At 37.7% G+C, this 27,044-nt stretch overlaps 2 protein-coding genes and 1 long non-coding RNA gene across 4 annotated transcripts in view; 2 read left to right on the top strand and 1 right to left on the bottom strand.

The window, feature by feature from the left end:
• The window catches only part of LOC141754407 (uncharacterized), a 25,679-nt gene extending 14,111 nt beyond the window's left edge, over positions 1-11,568 (top strand). Inside the window, exons 2-3 of the long non-coding RNA XR_012590631.1 lie at positions 6,831-6,942; positions 11,431-11,568. This is a non-coding gene — a long non-coding RNA (uncharacterized LOC141754407). The remainder of the gene's footprint in view (positions 1-6,830; positions 6,943-11,430) is intronic.
• rps6ka2 (ribosomal protein S6 kinase, polypeptide 2) lies at positions 6,093-27,044 on the bottom strand. Its single transcript, XM_074613431.1, has 22 exons — positions 26,801-27,044; positions 23,719-23,835; positions 20,299-20,380; positions 19,088-19,168; positions 18,711-18,790; positions 18,285-18,391; positions 18,176-18,213; positions 17,925-18,067; positions 16,250-16,320; positions 15,678-15,766; positions 15,018-15,082; positions 11,435-11,537; positions 11,086-11,231; positions 10,609-10,731; positions 9,662-9,751; positions 9,102-9,260; positions 8,774-8,935; positions 8,571-8,647; positions 8,129-8,246; positions 7,958-8,014; positions 7,637-7,717; positions 6,093-6,963 (listed from the first exon to the last, which is right to left on the bottom strand). Exons 1-22 carry the CDS (start codon positions 26,903-26,905, stop codon positions 6,814-6,816), a joined length of 2,244 nt encoding a protein of 747 aa, XP_074469532.1. The 5' UTR covers positions 26,906-27,044; the 3' UTR covers positions 6,093-6,813.
• The window catches only part of myom2b (myomesin 2b), a 54,229-nt gene continuing 48,766 nt past the window's right edge, over positions 21,582-27,044 (top strand). The window contains exons 1-2 of one of the 2 annotated variants that reach the window (XM_074613389.1): positions 21,582-21,709; positions 25,903-26,083. In XM_074613389.1, coding sequence (XP_074469490.1) covers positions 25,916-26,083 — 168 coding nt within the window. In that variant the 5' untranslated portion in view covers positions 21,582-21,709; positions 25,903-25,915. Of the gene's footprint in view, positions 21,710-25,902; positions 26,084-27,044 lie in introns of those variants that run through there. The other variant, XM_074613406.1, reaches the window with a different exon arrangement.

Genomic DNA, 27,044 nt, shown 5'->3' with positions numbered 1-27,044 from the left:
TTTAGTAATTAGGGCGTTCCATTTTGTCATTGTTGACTTGCAGCATTTTTGTTTTTGCTTGATATTCCTGTATTTGCAGTGCGTTTCTTAATGGCATGCTTTCAAATGTGTTTCTTTATTTACTCGTATTGATTTGCTTGTATTTCATTTACATGCACATTGTTTTCTAAATTCAATGAGTGTGTTGTATAGGTACCCTTTAGTTAAAAAATACCTACAGTAGAGGTTCTATTTAGTTTTGACATTGTTATCCCCTTATCTCTTAACTTTATATCTTGTTCCCTTGCACCTACATGTATGTATCGGTAATTTGGAAAAGTTGCGCTGTACAATGCGTGCCTCAAAGCCTTTCTGAAGTTTTGTTGGCAGTGAAGCCTGCATAAGAAATCCTAAACGACCGCAGAAATTGTACAGAAGAGCTTGCAATCGAGCGATGCAGCTTAGTGGGCAGAGCATTGACAGCTTAAATTGGCTGCATTATTGCAAAGGTTGCGTTGGATATATGTTGCTGATGATGGTGATGTGTGACACAGCATGCATAAGGAGCTCAGAGGCTATTTGTGCAGGGAGGTTTATTCATAAACTTCTTTATAAATAGGGATTGAACATCTCTTTGCACAAATTATATAGGGACTTTGCATGTTTTATGTAGATGGTTGAAATTTTCTTCACTGACTATAAGTGAGGTAAGTTGTGATGTACTGTATTGGAGACCAAAACAACGAGCAAGACACTGAATAAGTATCTAAACTAAGTTTGACGTACAGTATCTCAAATAAAAGTTCAGTCTAATCCAGTAAAAATCTTTTATGTGTCTGTGTAGAGTATGATAGTGTTTAGCAGAAGCTCAGGTAACCTCCTGCATGTTTCAAATGTCTTATTCTGATCTCACGACATCCTCCAGCTTACACCATTGTCCTGTAGAGTAACTGACCTTTTGGCCTATAATACACAATAAAATAACTATGTCAATGTTCACTGTATATGTGTTTCTCTTTTGTTTCTCAGATTCACATAAAATGGACAATTAGTGCGTATCTTGTAGAGACTGAAGTAAGTTTGACTTTGACTCCGAACGCCGGCACGGTGAGAGAGAAGAGACAAATGTGTGAATGCACAAAGAGTTCGCTCCCCGCCCCCACCTCCCCGCTGTAAACTCCACCACCCACAGCTGCACACACTTCTCCTGTCACGGTGATAATCTCTTTGTCAGGAGCCGTCTGTTAGAGATTTGTCCGTCTGATTCGGTGAACGTCCGAGTGGCAGGTCTAGCTGTAGTGCCACAGGGTGTCCGTGGGTCTATGTGTGTGTGTGTGTGCGTGTGTGTGTGTGTGCGCACCCAGTGCCATAGGTGGTGGGATCTCCGTCCCTGTCGGAGTGTGTATGTCGCTTGTCTTCAGAACTGTTGTGTGACTGAAGAGGAATGTTGAGAGGAACAGATACAGATACACAAGGGAGTGTTTGCATTTTACATTTAACAACCAATTCAATGTCATCTGCTCTTCATACATCCATCTTCATCTTCACTTATGTTGTAGCCAGTACGGCTGGAGACACATCAGCACACTGCGTCATCCTCCATAACTAAATGTGAAATATTAATAAGCTTTTGTTGCCTTCACAGAAAATGTTAAATTGGAGATGGCCTTCCAATAGACTGCTCTGCTTTCTGCAGAGAACTACGTCTAATCACTTCGCTCATAAATTAACAGGCAACATTGAAAATCATTTCCCATCTGGTTGTTTGAAATATAAAGTGATGTCCAAGTGTTCCAGAAAAGAAATGCTGATAATAGTCCAATAATATTGTTTTCAGCAGTAGTCAAGTGATAGATATGCAGTATTTTTGCAGTATTTCCATTTATCATCATGTGCGAATGTTGTCAAATCCAAGTTTTGTATTGCTCTGTTGAATAAATAAGCATCATCTATTTAGTTTTTAATCCTGCGAAATATAATGTGATGCATGCCATCTTTGTAATAACCTCCAACATTCTACCAACTATAATAAATAGTACCCTTTTCTCCTTTATGCTTCTTATAAGTTGGATGCAGAAATTAGTACTTAACTACTTTTTTTCTACAGTAGTCTACATATTCTGTTCTACAGTGAGGGCAGTATGACTGTCCCTCCTATAGTACTCAAATTGAAATGTGTACCAGATGATCAGTTGAAGCTTGTTAGTTGTGGAGTACACATGTGGAGCTTTAGTTCATCGCAGGGATAGCTGTCTACATACTCTATAATCATTTCTTCACTTGATCTGATGGGGTTTTGTCTTCATCTTGAATATTGAGCAATCTTGTACATTTTAATTAAACTGAAACATCGGCCAAACTATGGGGAGGGGACGCTTCAACATCTGCCGTAGAAGTGCAAAAGAGACCTTATTCATTGGTCAAATTTCCGCAGAATGACGAGTAATAAATACCAGTTGAACGAGTGAAATCCCAGGCTTTGCGAACATCAGTGTGAAAGTGTAGTTTTGTATGTTATTGCACAGACCAAGAATAAATCAAGGCTAATATTGCAATACTACCAACAGACCTGCCACTCTCAAATAACCTGCCTATTGAAGTGTCTGTGATTGTTATTCTCCTTCATCTATTTTGTATCAATTACATTTAACAGGGGTGCGCCTGTTATCACTATATAAATATGAAGCATACACACAATTTCTTTATTCTTTAAGAGAGAGGAAGACTGCAAAACACACTCACTGTGCATTTCAGTACCCAAACTACCATATTATTTAGTACACCAGAAAAATACTTAGTATGTCCAAATACATAGTATGTCAAATGCAGTATGCCAACAATACCAGGATGTCTTACTACAGTATGCAAACCAGCATGCTTTTCTGGCTATTCTGACCCACAATCCTCTGCATAGCGGATATATGAGCAAGAGGGTCAAAGTTCAAGGCACAATGTTATAAAGAAGTAGTATGTCTCAGTATGCAAACTGCATGCTACAGTAATTACTTTGTAAGGGCAGCTGTAGTACGTACTAAAAGTAAAAAGTATGTGATTTGGAACACAGCGTAAATGTCTTTTCACTTTTTTCCCTTTGCAGAAAGGTCAGAGGTCAATTCGTGCTACAAAACAGCACTTCTAGAGTGGGTGATCATTCAGTAACTTGCTCAAGGACACTTTGGCAGTTTGGCATTACAAGGACCTGGACATTGGCTGTCTGGTTAAAGAATGGCCAGGTGCAAACCTGGTTACCTTTTCATTATTTTAATTAATTTAACTTGCATGTGCTCATTTTTAAGGAAGACTAAAGACCAAAACCTGACACGAGAACTATTTGATTGTATGTCGAACTAAGATTAAATGATATGTTGAAGCAAGTGTGGCAATATTAACTTGCAACAGAATATAAATGATGTGGGTTTTAATAAGATGAGACAATACATTTAGAAGTTCCTCCTTCATGAAAGATAATATAAATTCTGACAAAGCTGTAATTGTTGGGTTGAGTTATTGTTTCTCAAAGCTCTTCTTCTTTCTTTTGCCTTTCACGACTCCCCTCCCGACACCTTCTCCTTCCTCTATCTGTTGTTTGGTCTCCTCTTGTCACTCCACTGCAATCATCATCGCAGGGGGGCTTGTCATCTGTATCTACTCATATCCTACAATCCCTCTTGCTCTGAGCACTACTGCACTTAAATGTCAGGGCTGATGAGCCGGCCACACCCACCTGACACATCAGCTCAGCGCCTGCTAAAAGCTTTTATGGAACAGAGTGTGAGCCCGGTGGTTGATATAAATTAAAGTGTTCTTTGCTTCTTCTTTTTTGGGGATTAAGGGACAACTTCTGCTAAGAAATAGAAAGAGAGAGCGAGAGAGAGAGTGAGAGCAAAGGCTGTGATTGGTTGCCATCTAGTGGCTTTCTGCCACATTATCATGGCTAGAGAGAAAGATACAGTAACCGACTAATACTACATTTCACACAAATCAAAGACAAAGCAAGTGATTTCCTCCACCTTTCATAGTTATTAGTCATCCTCTTGTATGTATTTTAATCCATCCAATCAGACAAAATTTTCAGTTTATTTCAAAATAATTTTAGGCCTATATCTGAAAGTAATTGTTACTATTTTACTACTTTATAGTATTTTAACCCATTTGTGCTGAGACTATATTTACCATGATAAAGAAATATGCCACAACATTTGTTCTGACTAGTCAAAAGTCTTGAAATTTGGCACGTATATATGTACTTTGGGCAAGTATCTACCAGTGCATCTTTCAAAATCACACTTTTATTAATTGTCAATGTCAGGATTTTTGAAAAATTTGGGAAAATGCTAACATTGTGTTTATTAAATGTTTTCCGTATGAAATATTTATTTCACTCTACATATGTGTGCATATCTTTGATATTCAACTTGTTATGAGTTCATAGATACCAAATACTTGATTGTGCTCCTTAGTTTCTGAGATACATCCATTACCTTATCATATCATATTTCTTATGTTTGACCGATTTGGGGAAATTTTTTTTCACATTTGTGCTTAGGCAAGCTGCAAAATCACGAGTGGGATATTCATACTGACGTGTTTCATGTCGTAGAACAAAATATTTAAATCTCTTACGCTTGTGTTAATCACAGACCTTATTTCAGTCATCTAACTAAAAACCCATTAAAAAAATGTATTGACTTTCAGACGAGGGAACCAGAAGTGCTAAAATGCGAACTCATTTCCGGGTTTTAGGACTCATTCCTGCAGCACTCTCCTGTGCATGCTGGTTCACTGTTTTGTGGACTGCTTTAGTTAATTAGGCTTAGTCCAAAGGAGCACTTTGTAACAACGTTTAGGCTTTTCAAAAATAGTACGTCTTCTTTAATTACATGGTATGTTTAGTCACTGTCACAAGACTTACTGGGACACTAGATCAGAACAGAGCCATCGTTGGCCATCACAGGCCTGTTGTCATTTAGGAATGTAGTAAATACATGCCGGTACATAAATATTATTTTAAATAAACTCTTCACTCATTTCAGTGCCATTTCTGTTCTTTTCCTTTATTTGTAAAACTTTGGCATTCTAGCCAATAATTCCAGTGATTGGCCAGGTATAGACAGTATGTACACTCTGAGCAATGGATGCACAACACAATATAATATGTACAATCTCTATATATCTGCAAACACAATATATACAGCCTTACTGCTTGCCGATAGTTGTACAACATTATATGTACAATCTAAACAATATTTACAGCTTTACCTTTGTTGTACAACACAATATCTACAACCATATCTGCATATTGCATATTGCATCTGTCCCAGCTCCACTTCTCACAGTTGTGCAGCGCGTCACAACACATACAGCCTGTGTATCGGCAAACATAATATGTACAGAATGACTGTATCTCTGCTACAGTGCTTATTGGTTATACACGTCACAATATGTTTTGTTTCACCTCTGACCAGTAGGTATGTATTCATTGTAGAGCATCATAATCTACATTCCTACTGGTAAACTGTACAACGCAAAGTGTGCTACTCATGTCTGCAAAACACCCTGTTCAGTCTTACCTCGTATTTGTGATTGCACAACTTATTAGATACAATCAGGGCAGCAGCAATAGACAGTATATATATACAATCCTCTGACACAGTGCTTCTCAAACATTTTGGCTTTCAGACGTTAACAGCAAACAGAAGTGTACCGGCAGCTACTCGAACACACACTGAAAGATGATCTATCACACTGAATGCTGGGTTAATAATACAAAGTAGTACAGGCTGCAGAGACATTTACCAAAGAGTTTCCCTGCATCTATATGACTACTCTTAAGCCAAATAACATTTGGAATATGTTATGAAAAAACACAACAAACTACGTTCAACATAAATACCTCCGTAGCTCACTGTTCCATCTGATCTGTGCAGCAGTGATACATTTAACAACAAATTGTACAATAGTCAAAGGCGGTATTCATGGAAGACAACAATACATACAGTGAAATTATTAAGCATAGTATGAACAATAAGACTTCAATGGCATAGTTAACTTAATGATTCCCTTTGGTAGGATATTTACATTTTTAACATGCATAACTCTGTAGAACTCAGAGGATTGATTGTAGGAAAAAATGTAATAATCAGAGTGAGAGTACCTCATTCAAATAATTGTTATGCTAGAGCAATTCATGTGGAAGACGGTATTAATGCATGGCATGAACTCCTGCTGACATACATGTATGTGCTAAATATGAAAACTAAAATAAACCGACTAGTTGGCATGTTGTTTGTGGCACTGATTAATGCTTTTTCTGATTTCGGTGACCAGACTAATTTGTCCCTACGTTCAGCTGCTGGAGCTTCTACAGGAATGGACAATTTGTCTGTGTATATTGCACTACTATACAGCTCTAATTGTATTCTGACCATGTATGACCAAAAAGATGTAAACGTGTGTCCATGTGTCTTTGAATATCAGCTGCAGATCAGTTTTAATAGCGATGACCAAACTATGAAAAAACTTTGAACTGAGCTTGTAATACCCGCAGGACAACTGAGGGATCGGACAAAGTCACATTTCATGTGCAGGTGCACATGATGAATGTTATATTGCACAGTAATAGATTAGTTTAAAATTTAAAAGGTTTAAAATTTACACTTTGAATTAAGTGAACTGAAGCTAGTCCTGATGCCAGTGCTAGTGGACTGCTTTAGTTAATTAGGCTTAGTCCAAAGGAGCACTTTGTAACAACGTTTAGGCTTTTCAAAAATAGTACGTCTTCTTTAATTATGTGGTATGTTTAGTTACTTTCAAGTTTCATTCAGATTGTTGAGGCTATTTTTTTTCTTTAGGGTCTGAGTTAACTTTGGGACTCTCCAGTTTCTTCATTCCTCGCCGCTGAGCCAGGCTGGAGGACTGAACAGGCTCCAGGACCGGAGCAGGAGCGCAGCGCTTCAGAGCAGAGTAGGTGGCCGACAGTGCTCCCTGGTGGAACAAAAGGAGACTATATATAATATCATATTAATACTGGTCTAATCTGTCCAACAACTAAATAAATGGCAAACATCGCCACCTGATGGACAGACAGAAACACATTACAGCATTTTGCTGATGCCTACATGAACTCATGTAATAACAGCAAAGGAAGGAGGACAGAAAAACTGGCATGGCAATTTTCAAAGGGGTCCCTTGACCTCTGACCTCAAGATATGTGAATGAAAATGGGTTCTACGGGTACCCACGAGTCTCCCCTTTACAGACATGCCAACTTTATTATAATCACATGCAGTTTGGGGCAAATCATAGTCAAGTCAGCACACAATATGACAATATTTGCCATTGTTTTGTGTTGTTAATTGATTTCCAATAATAAATATATACATATATTTGCATAAAGCAAGCATATTTGTCCACTCCCGTGTTGATAAGAGTATTAAATACTTGAAAAATCTCCCTTTAAGGTACATGCTGAACAGATAAAAAATGTGTGATTAATTTGCGATTAATCACGACTAACTATGGATAATCATGCGATTAATCGCGATTAAATATTTGAATCGATTGACAGTCCTAACAGAAACATAATAACAAGTATTTTATCTGATGTTCTGATGATATTTTCTGTATACACACACACACAAGTGCACACGGGTCTGACCTTGACAGTAAGAGCATCTTGTCTGGTGAGAGCTTTGTCAGAGAGCTGGTCTCTGTCTACGATCCAGGGGTGACGAAGAACCTAGTGGACATCAAAAGTGATTATTATAATAACTATTTCCTGATGCGTTTTTCAAAAACTGCTCCTAAAGTTCATATACAAAAAATACAACAAGCTAACATGCAGTATGTAATCTGTGATATATTCAATCATGTTTCATTTTCCATGTTAGGATGAAAAATAGTATCAATGGACCTAAAGTAGCAGACATCTAAATTAGCATAATAAAGCATACTAAGTCATATTAGGGACTAATAGTACCTGGGGGGCAGTCAGGCGCTGGTGAGGATCCACATGGAGCATCTTCATCACAATGTCCTGTTGTTAAACATATGCATAGGTGATATTAGTATATTTAGACACTACCATGATGTCAGTAACACAACCATTTCATGTGTATCTATCTCCGAAAAAAAAATAAAAAAGAACAACCTTGGCAGAGTCTGACACCAGGTCCCAGTTCCCTCCTGTGATAATGAATTTCCCACTGCCGATTTGAGCCAGAATTTCCTCCGCTGTGTCCTCAGAACTGCTGGCAAACGGACTGAAACTGGGCCAATAAAAATAAAATTTTTACAGAGAGCAATTCAAAAGTCAGCTGAATTACAATAAAATCTACAACTGGTGTGAATAAAACGCTTGATGAATTAAAACCTCTGACATTATAAAAATCTAGAGACAGTAAAACGCCACTGCAGAGAAGATAAAAAGCAATAACCTTTGATTTGTCATGGGGAAAAAACACTTTGTCTCTTATTGTCTTCACTGTTATTTCACCAGGGGAGTTTATTTAGAGCACATCTTGTTTACAGCTGCAGGGGGAGCGTTAGCAGAAAGTGATGACATTACATTCACTTTTAAACTTTGAACTGACCCCGCTATCATGGTGTAGAGCAGGATCCCCAGGCTCCAGATGTCGCAGGCTGCATCATAACCCTGCTTCTTCAGAACCTGCACACACACAAACACAAACACACAGTTGTCATTTCAGTAGAGTGCCTGGTGGGATTATTTACTGTGATTCATTATTTTAAGTGTTGGAGAGATCTTCTCATTATGATTACTGATGTACTGTACCTCAGGAGCCATGAACGTAGCCGTGTAACAGGGTGTCATCAACAAGCCATTCTCAGCCCTGAGCTGTTTGGCAAAACCAAAATCACATATCCTGATGCATTCTGGGAGTCCACTGTCATCAGAGTAGCGAATGTTACTAGGCTTCAGGTCTCGATGCACGACCTGAAAAAGGGAAAGACACACACAGTTAACATGTAATTCAGTGGTTGCTCAAACTGATACCGAATCTTCAAAAACCAAAGAGACAAACAGTATTTTGCAAGCAAGTGTAAACAAGTATAATGATGTAAATAAGTCTCGTGTTAAAGGTTTCAACAAATATCTTTACCCCCTGTGAGTGTAAATATTCCACAGTCTTGGACAGTGTGCAGACGATGTCTGACACATCTCTCTCTGTAAAGTTTGGCACCGTCAGAGCTCTGTCCAGCAGCTCGTCTCCTCTCAGTAAGTCCTGAACCAGGGACACACACTGGCCGTCGTCAAACACCTAATGGTAAAAGCACACACACAGGATTATAACACACAAACACACGGATCATTAAAAAAAACTAGGGTGTTCTCAACCAAAGAAATTCTTAGTCGACTAATCGATTAGTTGATTTAATTGACAGATCTGTAAAACTGAGTTTCTCCACAAAAAATCACATAAAAGCACCGCTTTAAATCTTGTGTTTATCAGAGATGTGCTCATAAGTCGGTAAGAAAAAAACATAAAAATCACTAATCGATGAAAATAATCTTAGTCGACTAAGACCAAAACGATGAGGGGACAGCCCTATTATAAACTGCTATAAAGATGCTGAAGAGACTCTTCTAACATGTTTTAAAAAAAATAAAAAATAAAATAATTACTATGTGGCACCTTGTGTGTGGGTGCGTTGCACTTACATCCTTCAGGGTGATAATATTTGAATGCTGTCCGTATCTTAACAGAATCTCAATCTCCTCTGATGGATCTTTCCTCGCTTTTTCAATGATCTGACACAAACACAGAAACACACAGGATATGTTGAGAAAGACACACCAATGCAACTTCTAAACCTCTAAATAACCAGGATGGCCGTGATGCACAAAGCATGTTGTTTAGGTGGTTCAATTTAATAATCCCATCCTTTCCCACAATGCATCACTAGCCCACCGTATACATAATGTAATTGCTACATTTTGTTGATTGGATTTAGATGTGTGTTTGAGGTCAGACTGTGCTATGAAATGCTATGACAAAAACTGTAAATGCTTTTTATGTATGTTCAAAAATACTTAATAATATTATAATGTGAATATCATAATAGAGTGCTGCAGGAATGAGTCTTAAAACCCGGAAATGAGTTAGCATTTAAAACTCTGAAATCTGTGTCTGTGGTCAACACAAGCTTAAGAGATTTTAACGTTTTGTTCTACGATATAAAATACGTCAGTAAATATCCCACTTGTGAATTTTGAAGCTTTTACATGTCTTAAAAATGCGGTTACTAACAAGTCGCTAAATGAGACTACTAAACGTCATCACGCCTAACACTAGTCCGCCTTGGTGACGTGAAGTCATGCGACTGTGGTGTAGTTTGTTTAAAGCCTAACGTTAGCTTTTTACTAAAAATCATAAAAGTGGTGTTCATTCATGGAGATAATCTTGCTGAACAAAACGTATACGTATCATCAACGTTTGTTTGCGACCGAGTGTATTTTCTGCAATAATTCAAAATCGAATGGAAAAATCTCATTGTCTTTCTGTCATGGGAACACGGGTGATGCTAACTTCCGGGTTGGCCTCATCCATGCACGGTCTATGTTGTTGTACATCTAAAAAAGTTCTATTAAAGTTTAGTGTCCTCTACCTTCACTGAATACTCCACAGCAGTAACTCTGTGCAGACATCTCCTGCTGACAGAAGTCGCTGTCTGTCCAACTTCCTCCTTCAGCTCATAAACGTCACTGAAGGCCACATCACCTTTGAGATGCTGCGGGAAACACAAACAATCACACACAAACACACACTCTTCTATTATACATCTTCATATATCTGTCATAGTCAAATGTGTCAGTCGTATATTAGGTGAGAGAATAATTGCTTTGCTTCAGATTCTGTAGTAATAGTTGAGTGTGATTTATGAGGGTAATGTTTAGAAAGGTCGGCATGATTAAACAGCCAATCACTTAATTATCCAGTTGGTTTATCTGTCAGTTAACTCATAAAGCAGTGATCAATTCAGTGATTTATTTACATGGTTAATTTGTTATCCAATCAATGTGCAAGTATATCATATAATCAGATGTGGAGATAGAGTATGAGCTGCTTTCTTAAAGACACGTACCTTCGCCATGGGGTTGATGCTGTTCACCTCCTGACGAGAAGCTGCTACCGTAGCAACGCTGGGCTCCTGACTTTGATTCGTTGCAACAAAGCTGAAGCCACGAAACAGCTGGTGTGTGTTTGCGCTGGGAGGGATGCCGGGAGAATCTGGATGGGCAAAGAAACACAGATACAAACTTGCGCACAACACTTTACAATTATACTAATATTTCTCATATTTCTCATTTAGTCAAAATGAATCATCAGCTTTAACAACTACAAGATAAATTTCATCAGTTAATGGACTCGTCTTATTTTATCTCAGCACATGTGTGTTTATATATGAATATGTCTTTGTGTGTTTCAGTTACCAGTGGGCGTTCTGGAGGTGAACTCAGGGTCAAAATGGAAAGTGTCTTCAGGTCTTCCGACTGACGGTTTGAAAGGAGGCCTCAATTCCTTTCTGTACAACTTCTACAGAAAACAACAACAATGATCAATGTCAGCACTGATCAGCAGACCGCCACAAAATGACACATGATCTGGTGCAAACTTACAACATAATTAAAAGTGAAAATTACGACATAATGTAAAAGTGATGCTTATAAATTAGTTAGTGAAAAGTGTTACGTAAACAAAACTCTGCTTTCTTTCCATCACATTACTGTGTTAAATAGTCACTGGATCCAGTATGAACAATGAATATGGGTTGGGTTCCACAGCAGTTAAAACCCCCCGAGACCCGATCCCGACTGGCTTTAATGATTTTCAGAGGTTGTAGCAGGCTCAGTTTTAGAGCTAGAGTGAAGGTACTGATATCATATGAAACTAAAAAAACCCTGAATCCATTGGTACCAACCCTGTCATGTTGGCCAAAGTTAGACTACATTTTGGCGAGGAAAAACTGGCATAGCCAACTTCTCAGGGGTCCCTTGACCTCTGACCTCAGGATATGTGAATGAAAATGGGTTCTATGGGTACCCACGAGTCTCCCCTTTACAGACATGCCGACTTTATAATAATCACATTAAATTTTGGGCAGAAAACATGCAGTTTTTTTGAATGCAGTATAAATGTGTTATTTTCTCCTATACTAAAAGGGTGTATTTGAATATTTCTGCATACTGGGGTCGCTCAATAGTCTTAGAATTGCAAATTAGGCATGACTGTAAAGCTGAGTCTCTTGTGGATCCAATGAGCCCAACTGTATTCATATTCTAGGATAATCCCAGTCTCATGAAACTTTACAGCCATGAACTATAGACCGAGGGGATTCAGAGGATGGATGGCTTTCCATATGTATATTGATAATAAGGAGGTTTCTGAGCAGTTTCTAGAACAGAAGTGCTCGCCATCCAATCGCCGAAAAATGCAATTCTTGCAGAAATCTCCAAATGTCAAAAGTTTTGATACCAAATGGATTTTTCTATAGTGTTCCTCAAGGTCTTGGTGGCTTAATGTGGTATTCATTTTGTAATTATTGATCATTTCTATCATTTCTCGAGGGGTAAAACAATTTGTTAAATTTAGCACAGAAAGGGCGCCTGGGTTAGCTCAGTTGGTAGAGCGGGCGTCCATGTATTAAGGCTTGGTCCTGACCGCGGCGGCCCGGGTTCGAATCCGGCCTGTGGCCCTTTCCGCATCCACTCTCTCTCTACCCCCTTTCAAGGCTCTATCCACTGTCCTGTCATAAAAATGGAAAATGCCCCCAAAAAAATAACTTTAAAAAAAAAAAAAAATTTAGCACAGAATCTGTGTAACAAATGGTATCAACCCAAAAATATCTGCAACAACTTAGAAGACATAATAGAGCATGGGAATGACCATCATATACTTCAATCATAATGTTCTAAACCCTTATACACTTTCATAATTTATTTTAATTAATTGATTAATTAATTAATTATCATTTCTGCTTTATGACTAGAATTACTTGACACACAGTGCTGTATCTCAAATTAATCTTCAGGTTCCCAGCTTTCAGATGATGTAAACCACTTCTATGTGACATCTACTGCTGACCTGCTATCTCCCCCTAAAAAAGACAAAATGGTCTGAGTGGATCTATTAGGGTTAAATGAAATGTTCATGTCCCACCCACATTTGCTTCACATCTCACACTAAACTGATCATATAGTGATGCAAGTGTTAATGTTAAACATGCACTGAGTCAACAACAACACAGTCTGATCTTGAAATGTAATGTGGAAGACAAAGAATAGAGCAAATTCGATAAGAAGAGAATAAAATAAAGAATGTTAGATCAGAAAATAATGTGTGGCCTCAACTCGTGGGCAATGAAAAGTCTTTCATATACAGTGATGAAAAAGGACACTTGTATGATGTGTAATGTAATGTGATACCAGGTGTATGCCTGTTATATAAGAGTATACACAGTATGGATATTCTGTACTTTTATTTACATAAGTGCATTACTGAGTATGGCCTGCAGGTGTCACCATCGCAGTGTCAGTGGTTGTCTGCTGTCTCTTTGAGCAGCAATCATGTTAAATAACTGTAACAGAGGCCACCAGCACTGGAAAATTGTAACATTGTGAGACTGCTACCAGTGATGCACACTCTTACTTGCTATTTGAATTGCAGTTGACATTCTTTGTGAAGGCGAGGATGCAGATTTTGTCAGCTTTATGAGAGAAACTCCTCAAAGGTCGAGACATTAATGATCACAGAGGAAAAAGTCAAACGAGATTCTGATGGACAACAGAGTAAAGCAATCTGCACGATAGAGCAGAGGGATTTAATTAGCATAGTGTGGAGGAGAACGTAAGCCTCTTATTGATAGCTTGTCACATCAAGCCAGCAACACCATCTGTAAATGGGAAAATGTGGTGTTTGGCAGAGACCAGTAGGTAGTAATGTAGCGAGGAGTACAGTGAGAGCTGGTGGTGAGGGCAGAGATTAGTGAGCATGTAAAGCTGATAATAGTGGATTTTGTTAGAAATGAGAGCGTCACTACTCGTAACAGCGGATAAACAAGAGTCACAAGCCCTCTGAACATCTCTGATAAAAAAGGAATGTGACCATGAGCGAGGCTCTCAGTGTCAGGAACGCCCTGTTAACAATCACACGTCTTGTATTTACAGTAACTACAGTTATTTAAAGATTGTTTAAAAAAACTGAACGTATCCTGTATAGGACATACAGTAGTTACATACTGTAAGTGCTTTGCTTTTACTTGCTCTTGTTTGGGAATGCAGCAGAAGGCTTCTGCAGCATGAATGTTACTCACATGTAATGTCTGTCACCAGAACATGAGCGCATGAACATACTTTCTATGAGAAAGGCTATTATACATAAGAGGATTAGTTACGATAAAGTTAGGCGTGACAGGCAGACAGGGGAAGTTAGGGATTTTGACACTTCCCGTTTTAAGGGATGTTTAATGATTCATGACTGTGGGTAACCCTTGAGGAAGTGGATGAAAAGCTGCAGAGTTTCAGTGACTGGAACTATAGTCATCACAATTTGATTCACATGAGTTGTTCTGAGAATAAATGTTTTTAACCCAGGCCACTAATCTGAGTAGTGCATCTCAACTTCCAAGAAACCAGTATGTTTGTCACATGATAAGCAAAAAACTGTTGGATATGGAAAAAAATTCTCGCTAACACCCTAACATGAAGCAACTGTAAGCATAAAATCTACAGATATATGTGTGAGCAACCATATGCACTGTAGTTAATAGACCTTTTCCACAGCTGTGGCTGATATACTTTCATATGATACAGGCCTAGATTTGCTCTCACTGTCTCTCGCAACTTTGTCCCACTGAGTCGGTGATCACTTTTGTTCAGTATACTGTATATATACAAGTGTCTAATACGATACAAGTTAACAGCACCCTTGCAAATAGTGTCCTTCCTTGCAAAAACAATTCACTGGACATCTTAAAATCATGAAGATGAAGGAATATTCTTCATGAAATGTACTTACAACCCAGTTTATCGATGCAAAGAAGCGATGTCTTTTTATTTCCTCCACTCCATCTGGTCCTGCACCTATCAATCACACAGATTCAGACAAGTTGAGAGAATTATGTCATTGTTCACATCTATCAGGCAAACAGACAGCATGACAAAAAAAATATATTAATTAGAAACTAAATAAAACATGCCAGGAGCATGAATACAGTCTTCCATGGTGGTTTGGTTGCTTTGACATTTGGGACATAAATGGTATCGTTTAACATTATAAGCATAAGACTGTGGAAGCTGTGAAAGACATGCTGTAGCTTCATGTTTGCTCTAGTTAAAGTGACATTTCACAACATTACTGCTCGCTATGAACAAACCTGATTTGTAGAATATTATTTTACAACATCAGGATGAGGTTTAATAGCATTAGCTCTCCAGGTTTGTATGTGTGAAGTGTCTCATGTTAACCATCTCAACTGTTTTGCAAAGTGTTCAAAATTACTGACTTCATTTCAGGTTGCTGCTATTACTGCAGCCTTGTTGTCCCTTTCTGTATATTTTGCATATAAGAACTGACCTCAACAGTCAGTAAGCCAAGGCGGCACAAATATGTAAATGTACCACCTTTATTCTGAAAACATATTTGCATGTCACTTTCCAAGTTGTACGTATACAGTACCTAGTCGATTAGCAGGGTTCCTCTTGAAGAGCGCTCTCAATAAACTCTGCACTTCAGGACTGAGGAACTGTGGCATTCCCAGCTTAGCCCTGCACACAAAAGACAAGGAACAAGTTTATGCACACGCAGATGTTTGATAGTGATGTCATATATCAACATTGTTTGTAGTATTGGATCAGTTTCTTAGCAACACATTTATTATTCAGTTTATTCAGGTATAGTAGATTATTTTGAGATTGATAATAGAAGGTTCATGTAAGCAGCTTATCTTGAATGAACCATAACAGAGAAATTCATTATTATTTAAAACATTAGACAGACTATAGAACAGTTAAAAGCGGATCACTTTGAGGAAAGAACTTAAGAATGACTGAAATGCAATAACATCCTGTACATACTGTATATGAGGAAAACCACTGTTACATAATTAGTACACAGAAACTAAGACACTAATGAAATATCAGTAACACATGAAAAAAAGTGGGCAAAAAATACCTAGACCATAAGGATTTTGTCAGAAATAAAAAGCTTTAAGAACAACAATAAATGACAACAGTTTGAGTTGGTCTTACTTTAGAATAAGAGCCATTGTTTCCTTCCGATCTTTTCCTTGGAATGGTAGCGATCCGGTCAACATCTCAAACTGGAAAACAGATAACAATTGTCAAAGCACCTGGCAGCTGACCAGTGGAAGGTAATGTAGAGGTGGATGCTTCTCAGCTTCTGAGTTCAATGCAATGTAATGAGTTCAAAGTTTCATAAGTTACTTTCTTGCATAAGAACAAGACTTTCTTTTAATTGATAATGCTGACAATATAAACTTTAACAAATGTTAAAGCTGTGCCTTAATATTTTATTTTAATGAGTGCACTATATGTATGAGCTCCATCACATCATCAGCCTGTTTTTGTAACATAAATGTTGCTAGTGGGCACATTTCATTAATACTGACAAGAAATAGATACGTCTGTATAAAAATACAGTACAAAACCATATGTTACAATTAGTAATCTGTGACTTTAATCCACCTCAGTGACTTCAAAACTACAACAACTTTAGGAAAAGTTGTATGTGCCGACATGTCTCAGAAACCTCTACTCCTGAACAGTAAAGTAATATTTTCACAGTAATGATGATCAAAGAGAAAAATCCTGTAGAGATAACAGTAGATCATAACGCATTTACACATATTCCAATAACAAATTGTTTGTTATAACTGTTTACAAATTTGTGAATTGTATTTAATTTCATAGTGTTGACCTATGAATCTTACATCAGTCTGTCCAGCTATCGAAATGCAACATAATGATACATTTTGTGATATGAACATTATTAGTTATGGACTGGATACTTTTATTATATAAGAAATATCAAAACACCAGAAATCAAAATACAGAATAATGGATAACTTGTCGTGTTCACATAATGATTCTTGCATTTATATGTAATAGCACACTTAATAGAGCCCACATCTCAGCATTTTTTATTTACACTTTTGGTTATACTGTATGTGTTTGATATTTGTACATATTTCTTATTATCTATTCATTTTACTCTACACATACTGTGTTATATATTGTAGCATTATGTACTTTACCTTCTTTATTTCTATTTTATTTCTTTATTTATGTTTACAGAAAAATTGATAACTTGTCGTGTTCAATGGCGTAAAACAGTCTGATGAATGGAAACCAGCTTTCCAGCACCATTTTAATGGTATTGACCATTAGCCTCAAAGACTATATTACAATGATTTAAATGAAAATATAATCAGAATTATGGATTTTTAATTAATAAAATAGGCCCTGTCCACTACTGTATTTTCGAAAATCTGTATAGTCCAGAGGGAGTATTTTGAAATGTTCAGCTATCTGTTTGTCAGCTGTCAGTGAATGTTAACCTCCTTTTCAGTATTAGCAAAAATAAGCCACCAAGCAAACAAAACAAGCAAAATCCAACAGCTGCACGATTACAGAAAGTGATGAAACCTAATCTGCCAGATATGGTAATTAAGCAGCTTTACTACCAGAAGAAAGCCAAATTCAGAAACCAGTACACTGGCACATTATGTAAGAACTGAGTATTTGGTTCACATGGAAATTCCTGCCTGCTGCTGTTGACAGCACAATCAGACAAAACTTGCAAGTCAGTAGAAAAAGTGTCCGTGTGCTCTGATCACAAGTGCACATTGAAATTGAAAATAGGCAGTCAAAGTAAAAGATTGTTTTAAGATTAAACAATTCTTACCATAAGTACCCCAAATGACCACCAGTCAGCACTTTGTGTGTGCCCTCTCCTGTTCACCACCTCTGGAGCCATGTACTCTATTGTTCCACAGAAGGAATATGCTCTTTTATCATGGTCGATGGCCTCCTTACTCAATCCAAAGTCTGAAACACAGAGAGACAAAGAGAAGAGGGAACAAGGTGAGATTGACTTTAAGTAAAAGATGAATGGAAAGACAAGACGGCAGATTGTTTGTAGTTGGATGCACTGACCAGTTATCTTAATGTTTCCTTCTTCATCCAGAAGAATACTGTTGGGGGAAAAAAACATTAAAAGCTGCTTTAAAATAATTAAAAAAATAACTAAATGAGCGTTTAGTACTTTTCAGGTTTGAGATCCCTGTAGATGATCCCCAGACTGTGTAGATGGTCCAAGGCCAGGGCCAACTCTGCAAGGTAAAACTTCACATCCTCTTCTGTAAACATTACCTAGAACAAATAAAGACGTGGTTAAAAAAAAAGATCATAAAATAGGAAATATAAATATTTAAAAAGCAGCAGGATGGCTCATGTTGGCAACTAACGGTTGGTCAGTTCATGTGTTTGTTCTTGTTAATGCATCAGCATGACAGTAATAGAGGCCAGGGTCACCTCAACACAGCGTTCACAAGGAGAATGATGGCAAGTATATATTCACTCCTGGTGATGTACATAAGTTTTATACTATTAGACCTTGAAAATTAAAGGCTTGTAATTCGTTTGGTGACGAAGAGGAAAGAGCCAGGGAGCCTATCGGGAGCAAACCTACCTCCTTTGACAGACGAGTGAAAAGGTCTCCTCCTCGGAGGAAGTCTAGGATCAGATAGAGCTTTCCTTCTGTCTGGAAGGCTACGCGTGCAGACATACACACAAATACACACACACACACACACACACACAGAGTTATACACAAGTTATATGAGGCTATATTGCTGTATTGGGGCCACAAACTTCCCTACAAAAACGTAATTCCAACTAGCATAAATAGACAAGTTGGGCATCGAAAAGTTATCTAAACTTATTCTTCAGGTTTTCTTTTTGTCAGAAAAATAGGATGTTGTTATATATGGGGATACATTGTGATTACAGAGAGAAAGATATTCAAATAAACACCTAAATTAAAGACCATCAGACAGTCAGACTTACCATAGTGCAGTTTAACTATAAAAGGATGGTTCACTTCTGCCAGAATGTCTCTTTCCATCTTAGACCGCACGCGATCCCGAACTGAGAAGGAAATAGTGGGTCAAGAAGAATTTGTTTAATAACATAATATTCAGTTATTCCTATCTGCGTGCGGATAAATCACATCAAGCCTCTAATATCATGAGAATGTTTTATGTATGATGAAACTGCTTTTACTTAAGTGAAACATACAAATTTAATTAAACCACCCCTTGGTGCTACTGGTCTATAGTCTATAACCACAATAACAGTGTTATTACAGCATCTGTCTCCTTGATAGGATGAGACCAGGACTATTCAAATTCCAGAGGATTAAAGCTTGTACAAAGACACTAAATCAGCACATGACATCTCAACCTGCTTTTACAGTGCATCCTCGTTTACAATAATCCCATTCAGTTTATCTGCACCAAAAGTACAAACTAACCTCTTTTTCCCAAAATCCTCCTGAATGTAGGCTACTCCAAGAACTCTGACAATCATGTATTATCACTCCCACGCATAACCAATATTAATCTTTACAAATCACCACTCAGCTTCCAATAAAGAATAAAGTTGTTATTGCAGCGTAATGTGTCTCAGTCAAGATTCATCATTTATTCCATTCTTAGATGCTACAGACACACAAATTGGTTAAACAACAGTATTGAAAAGTACTATTTGAAAATGAAAAGAAGCATAAGCATTACAAGAAAAACATCCTCTATGGACTTTCTTTGCCTCCAAACATAATATATAAGGATTTTTTAAGACAGTTTGTTCTCTTTTCTTCATTTCAAGAATAACTTTTCAATTAATTTGTGCAATAATTCAACTGTGCACTACGCTGGCATTAAAACTGCACATAAACTGTACATTTCAAGAAATGTTCTTATTTAAGTCTTATTTATATTACGCTTGCATTTACATGTAATAGCACACATCTCAGCATTTTGTATTTACACTTTGGTTATACTGTATGTGTTTGATGCACATATCTCTTATTATCTATTCATATTACTCTACACATACTGTGTTATATATTGTAGCATTATGTACTTTACTTTCTTTCTTTCTTTCTTTCTTTCTTTATGTTTACATAAGAAAAACTGTAACGTCCCAAATTCCCCCCCAGGATCCAATAAAGTATTTCTGATTTTGATATAACGCTATAGTTTCCTTTTCATTTTTACCTTTCAGTGTGGCTTTCTTCAGGACCTTCATGGCATACAGCTGTCCTCTGTCCACTCCTCTGATCTTTCTCACCAGAAACACCTGGAAACATCACCATCATCGTCATCATCATCATCATCATCATCATCATCATCATCATCATCATCATCATCATCATCATCACGTTTTCTGAGATTGACTGTTTTGTAACAGTTTGTAAAAAATTCACAACACTAACATTTCAAAAGACCCTATGTGTAACAACATTAGTTAAAAAATAAAACACAAGTAGCGGGTTTAGCCCAGGTCAGGGGTCGGCAACCTTTACTATTAAAAGAGCCATATTAGGCAAAAGAAATCTGTCTGGAGCCGCAAAACATTTGAGCATTGTGATGAAGGTAACACAGTTTATAGTTTAAGTATATAGTATATAAGTCTAATGCAGTGAGGGCCAAAGTGTAAATGTACTACGAAGTATTAGGGCCACGTTGAGGGAAAAAAAATCTGAGATTTACAGAATAAAGTCATAACTTTACGAGAATAAAAGTCGTAATATTACGAGAATAAAGTCATAATATTATGAGAAAAAAAGTCGTAATATTACGAGAATAAAGTCATAATATTATGAGAAAAAGTCGTAATATTACGAGAATAAAATCATAACTTTACGAGAAAAAAGTTGTAATATAACGAGAATAAAGTCATAACTTTACGAGAAAAAAGTTGTAATATTACAAGAATAAAGTCGAAACTTTACGAGACTTTTTTTTATAATATAACGAGAATAAAGTCAAAACTTTACAAGAAAAAAAAAGTCGTAATATTACGAGAATAAAGTCATAACTTTACGTCATTTTTATTTATCATTGTTATAGGTCTATGGTACTATAATATTAGTAGGAAAAATAAATAAATCTGAGATTTCAAGAATAAAGTCATAACTTTACGAGAAAAAAATTGTAATATCACATAAAATTACTACTTTATAATATTATGACTTTTTTTGTCTTAAACTTCTGACTCTATTATCATAATATTATGACTTTATTCTCAAAATCTCAGATGTATTTTTTTTTCTCAATGTGGCCCTTATACTCTTGTCGTACCATAAACCTACAACAATGATAAATAGAAATGAAAATGTAAACAAAAAACTGTTATTCATTTCCATTTTTAAAAGTCCACAGGGAGCCACTGCAGAGGAGCTAAAGACAGGTTGCTGACCCCTGACTTCTAGGTGTTGCTAACATAACAAAGCGTTTCTTCTAATAGCCTACTCTACTGCGCATGCGCCATGTGCACCATGTGCACCTGTTAATTAATTAATGAATTAATGCCCCGTTCACCTGTTCTCGCTGCTTTCTGCCTCAGACACTAACGCTCTTTGCTAACATTACACCCTCACACTGTATTTGTAGGCGACCAGCAGAGGTAAGTGCAAGTTAGCTACTTTCACTTTTCATAAAAGATTCACATGGACGTTTCTTCACTGTGATATAGACAACAACAACTATTATTTACACATAGTAACCAAGCTCTAGCTAAGCTATACATGCTATCCGAGGTCACACTCTGTGCAAACTGACCTCACATGCCTCCTTCCTGTGGCTTACATCCACCCACCAACATCTGCTGTGTTTTCATGTCTGCCCATGTGCAGACCTCTTATCTACAGTGACACTCACAATTCAGTTGGTCTTTACTAATTTAAATAAGCTAGTGAACTGTGGCATGAGTTGTCATACTGCTAATCTGTAATTGGAAAATGATGCATGGTTTCAACACTGACAATAGGCTACACCACCACACACAAAGTATATCATCAACAGTAAGTGGACATCCCATTCCACAAACTTCTGTGTACTATTCTTGCCTTAATTTGATTTGCACTGTGAACTGTGAACTGCGCACACACACAGTCACATGATATTGATCTTGCCCAGTTATGTTGGCTTTTTTAAAGTTTTCTTTATTTCTTTGTTTATTTCTTTGTTTATTTAATTATTTTTTTATTTTTTATTTATTTTTCTCCATGTTGTTTTATGCATATTTCATTTTATTTTATTTTGTTATGAGGAAAAGGAAGAAAGAAAGAAAAGGGGGAAAAAAAGAAAAAATATATATATTTAAAAATAAATAAATAAATAAAATAAAAAAAAAAAACCTCAACTAGCAGGGCATGGGCCATGCTGCCTCAGCACCAACTGGGCTCCTCCATCTCCTCTCTCCTCCCTCATATGATTGCCTATGGATAGAAAAGGGCACAAGCCCTGAGCTATCAAACCAGGCTCACGAATTTACGATACAATACTTCTGTGTACTTCTGAGGCTGTTTTTCACAGTTTGGGCTAGCCACATTGTTCCAGTTAAGGGGAACTCTAATGCAAGAGCACATAATGATATTTCAGACTATATTGCACTTTTGATTTTGTGGCTGCAGTTTGGGGAACACTCTTCCCTGTTTCAGCTGACAATATGCACAAAGCAAGGCCCTTAAAAGAAACGTTTTGGGACTTGACTGTCCCAAACAAAGCCCTGATCGACCCCATCTGACTCCTTTGGGATTAATTACAACTCTGACTGTGAATCCTCATTGTCCAACATCAGTGTACGATACAGTCTACGGTCTGACCGAGTGTCTCTTGTGTCTGAATGGAAACAAGTCCCGGTAGTCTGGTTCCAGACTCTCCTGTAAAGACTTATAGGCTATTGTAACAGCATATTATTGAGATGTTCAGCAATCACACATGAGTGTGCACATACTTTTGGCCATCAAGTGTATGTGTGAAGTCTAGTGAAACTGTTGTAGTCACGTCTTACAGACAATGCAAGTTGTTAATACTATTGGATATGTCTACGTTGTAACTTCATTATGTTGTTGCTCTTTACACACAGCATCTATTGCACATCTGTCTGTCCTGGAAGAGCTGGATCCCTCCTCTGTTGCTCTTCCTGAGGTTTCTTCAATTCTTTTCACTGTTAAAAGGTTTTTTTTGGGTTTAGTTTTTCCTTATCCGATGAGAGGGTCGTACTGTAAAGGACAGAGGGTGTTGTATCCTGTACAGATTGTATAGCTTCCTGAGGTAAATTTGTGGTTTGTGATACCAGGCTATACAAATAAAACTGATTTGACTAGTAGTACATGTGAAGAAGTGCTGACCCACTGCAGCACCTAACCTAAGTAATGACCTGCTGGGTCAGACAGGCAAGTACTGTACAGTAAGCCTGCAGGTAGTGCAGTAGTCAGCATTGGGCCTAGTGTCATGGGTTATCTTTTGCCTTACAGTGTCAACAACACTGACATCCTGTCTTTCTCAAAGACATGAGGGTGATCCAATGGATTTGAGAGAAACCTGCTCTCCCTCTAATTTCCTTTTACATGTGTTGTCGTTTGAGATATTCAGGTCTCAGCGATTATGGTTAAAATGTGTATCCTGTACCTTTCCATAGGAGCCCTGTCCCAGTACTTTAAGCAGCTGGAACTGAGAGGGGTCTGCTTTCTCACAACCCTCCTTAACATGGTGGCTGATGTCAATCTCCTTAAGTATACTGTCATCCTGAGGAAAGAGAAACAGACGTCACTATTAGTTTGTTATTTACAAAGACAGAGACAGGTGAATCATGAACAAGATGAGATGAATGACAGTTGCAATATTGTTCATGTATCATCAATATCAACCCCCTAAAATAACATAAATCACTCTTATAAATACACACAAAGAAATATGATTATTTTTATGAGCCATTGGGTTATTGCTGGAAAGGTATGGGCCGAGGTCACGGCAGTGATGCACAGGGTAAGCCGCCTTTTTCATCCTATTCAGTCTGCTCAGTGAAGCAAATGATCAACTGCCAACCTGAGGCACGACTTAGATTGCTCAGTGTAACAATATACTGTAATTCTGTTAAGTTATCATTTAGAAGTTAAGAGCTTTACACCCCACTTTCAATCAAGTATAATGCTAACCGGAGTTAGTAAAACTAGAAAGGTAATGGTTGTAAATCCAAACACATAAGTTAAATTTTTTTTTAGTTAATTGTTGTGGTACTGCCTTCCCTGAGGTTTTTGTTTCATTCAAATGTGCAGCTTGACATGATTGAAAAATGGTAAAAAATTGCGGTGAACTGAGGGTTAATACTGTTGTCATATCCGTGTGCACATTGTCTGATTTGATCTGTTGGTTTGACTAAACATGCATTTGGTGAAAAAAGGAACAGGGTTGGCCAATTAATTTTCTTGTGAGCAGTGAAATAGACAGTTCCCTATTCTGTTTGTTTTTGTGTGTCTCTTTATTTTTAACACAATCACATAGGCCTACACATCAGTATTTTAGTTTTACAAATATGGTTTGTAGTTTAGCTAAAGCTTTATTTACATACCGGTAATATACTGTGTGAATTACTAGATATCTTACAAGGTTAATTATCTAAATTTACTTTCTTGTTAATTTTTGGATGTACACTTGTTGCCTTCCACTGTCAGAACATTTTGAGGCTTTAGGATTAAATCAGTACAATAAACAATGTTTCCATTTGGAAGTAGAGTAATATCTGAGACTCAAAGTCCATATAAAGCTAGAAATAATCAAACTGTCACCTAGATCTGTTTCTGCTGAGACGGCAAGTTATTTGAGGCTCTCTCTGTAGTGAGTGTTATTGAGTCTTTGAGTAACACAGCACATTTGTTTTCCAGTTGCAGTTTACCGAAATAATAAGCAGCAAAGGAAGTTATTAAGTCTCAAATTCAGCCTTCGAGACTCATTTTGATTACAAGACCAAACTCCACCAGAGGGAGAGATTATTCCAATTGTTCCAGCACAGTTTCCCTTGTATCGTGCATTTTGTAGAAATTAAGAGTCAGAATCTCTAGATTGATGCACTTGTATCAATAAAATTACATTTGATCATAGAAATGGCATTAAATATATATAAAACATTCACATTGGAAACAAATGAAATGATCTCACTCTGTTGGCAATTCCTTTTGCTATTCAATAATGGAGATAATTACTAAAATAGAGATTTTTGTTGCTGTCTAAATCCTGAAGGAAGTGCAGAACCAAGCAGAGCTACACATTCATCCTCCACAAGGGAGGAAACAAACCTGACAGCATATCACCTGCTGACATGACAGCATAGCAACAGTGCAGATTCACACCCAACGTAACAGTCAGGGATGTCAACAGATTTTCTATCACAATATTTCACACTTGCTTTGACTCAGTTTTCACATCAATTTGTAGAAATGCACAAAATGTAATACTTCTGATCAGAGGTTCAAATTGCAGTATGTGAAACTGTATCAGTTTATAGTGATTACCTTGTGTAAATTAGATAATACATCATGCATGGAGTTTATTAGAGTTTTTGAGCACAGTGTTAATATGAGATGACTTTATTCTATAGCATGTGAGTGTAACACATTATTTGGGGTTTAAAGATAATACTAAAACTGTAAAGTCAAAGCTATTGTAATATATTTTTTTCAACAGCAATCACCTGCTGTGATGTCATTGATTGGGGCGTAGCTTGAAGTGTAACATGCTGTCAAATTTCGGCCCATAGAGAGCAGTGCAGTAGCAATTTGTCCTATGCGATTAATTGCTGTTTTATTCTTTAATCAGGGCAGCAGGAGTGATGTCCATCAACCAGAAGGACACAGGTTCAAGGCCTCAGTACCAGGATGCTGATCGAGAGCTGACCCTGATATTCGACCTTCCCATGAAGGGGAGGGAAGTGAAAGAGATCTTCCCCACATGGCGCATCAAAGCATCCCGTTACAGATGTGGACAGTCAGCCAAGCAGGTAAACAAACACAAGCAGACAGACACTTGCCAGCCAGAATGACTAACAATCACACAAACGGGTAGATAGCCTGTCAAGATGATTCATCAGCACACGGTCACAACAACGAAGAGCAGAGCACGGGAGGGGAGAGTTTCTATTTATATCTCAAACAAACAGGTAGATGTGCTGCAAACGGCATACTGCCTCTCTCTCTTCCCTGCTGGTTTGTTTGGGCTATAAATAGACCTCCACTGCTGTGGCCGTCCACTGAATCAATCTGTCTCTATTCATTTATCTATCAACCTGCTTGCCTGGCTGCTTGTTTGCCTGTTAGCGTTTTTTGTCTCTCTGACTGTATTTCCATGTAGCCTGTCTGTCTCATAGTCAAAACACAGCATCTCTCTACCCCTCTGTTTTCTGTATTCTTGACAGACAAGCAGAGGAGCAGCTGTAACAATGCTGCAATGACTCCTGAACCTCTCCACAACAAACCAAATAACAGACATTCTTCCCACACCCATTCCCATGTGCACACAGACTCTTCACACTCATCCTCCTCGGCTGTTGATATGAGACGGCTGCTGTTTATGGCCTTAATATTCACACACTCACACGCATGGTGCAACTGTGATGCAATCCCCCTCCCATCACGTGCACATTCACACACATACACTAATCTCTAGTTGATAGAAGTTTGTGCTGCTCCTGCGTGGGTGTCTAAACAGCTTGACTCACCTCTAGTTGACAGAAGCCAGTGTTGTTTTTGTTCCTTGCCGCCTTGTTCTTCAAGTAGATAGAAAACCATCTCCGCACTGTGAATTTTCGCGTGCTGGTATCCATGGCAACGGGCAGACCTGTGCATCTATCCCATAATGATGAACATATCCCTGCAGGGGGGTCCTAAGGTAGAGATGCAGAAACAGCGCTTCTTTTTTTTTTTTGGTTATCTATTTGTCCCGCAGTTTACCCATTGGCCCAT

Source organism: Sebastes fasciatus, chromosome 2 (genome assembly GCF_043250625.1).
Source record: "Sebastes fasciatus isolate fSebFas1 chromosome 2, fSebFas1.pri, whole genome shotgun sequence".
NCBI lineage: Eukaryota > Metazoa > Chordata > Actinopteri > Perciformes > Sebastidae > Sebastes > Sebastes fasciatus.
This window is presented reverse-complemented; position numbering and strand designations above follow the sequence as displayed.

Excerpts from the sequence above, each read along its gene's own strand:
- rps6ka2 (XM_074613431.1), bottom strand. The coding sequence starts at position 26,905 with ATGGATACCAGCACGCGAAAATTCACAGTGCGGAGATGGTTTTCTATC. Across the intron at positions 18,068-18,175 it reads AGGAAACATTAAGATAACTG|ACTTTGGATTGAGTAAGGAG; the intron begins GTCAGTGCATCC and ends TCTGTGTTTCAG. Across the intron at positions 8,247-8,570 it reads CTCTACACCATGATAGCGGG|TTTCAGTCCGTTTGCCAGCA; the intron begins GTCAGTTCAAAG and ends TTATTGGCCCAG.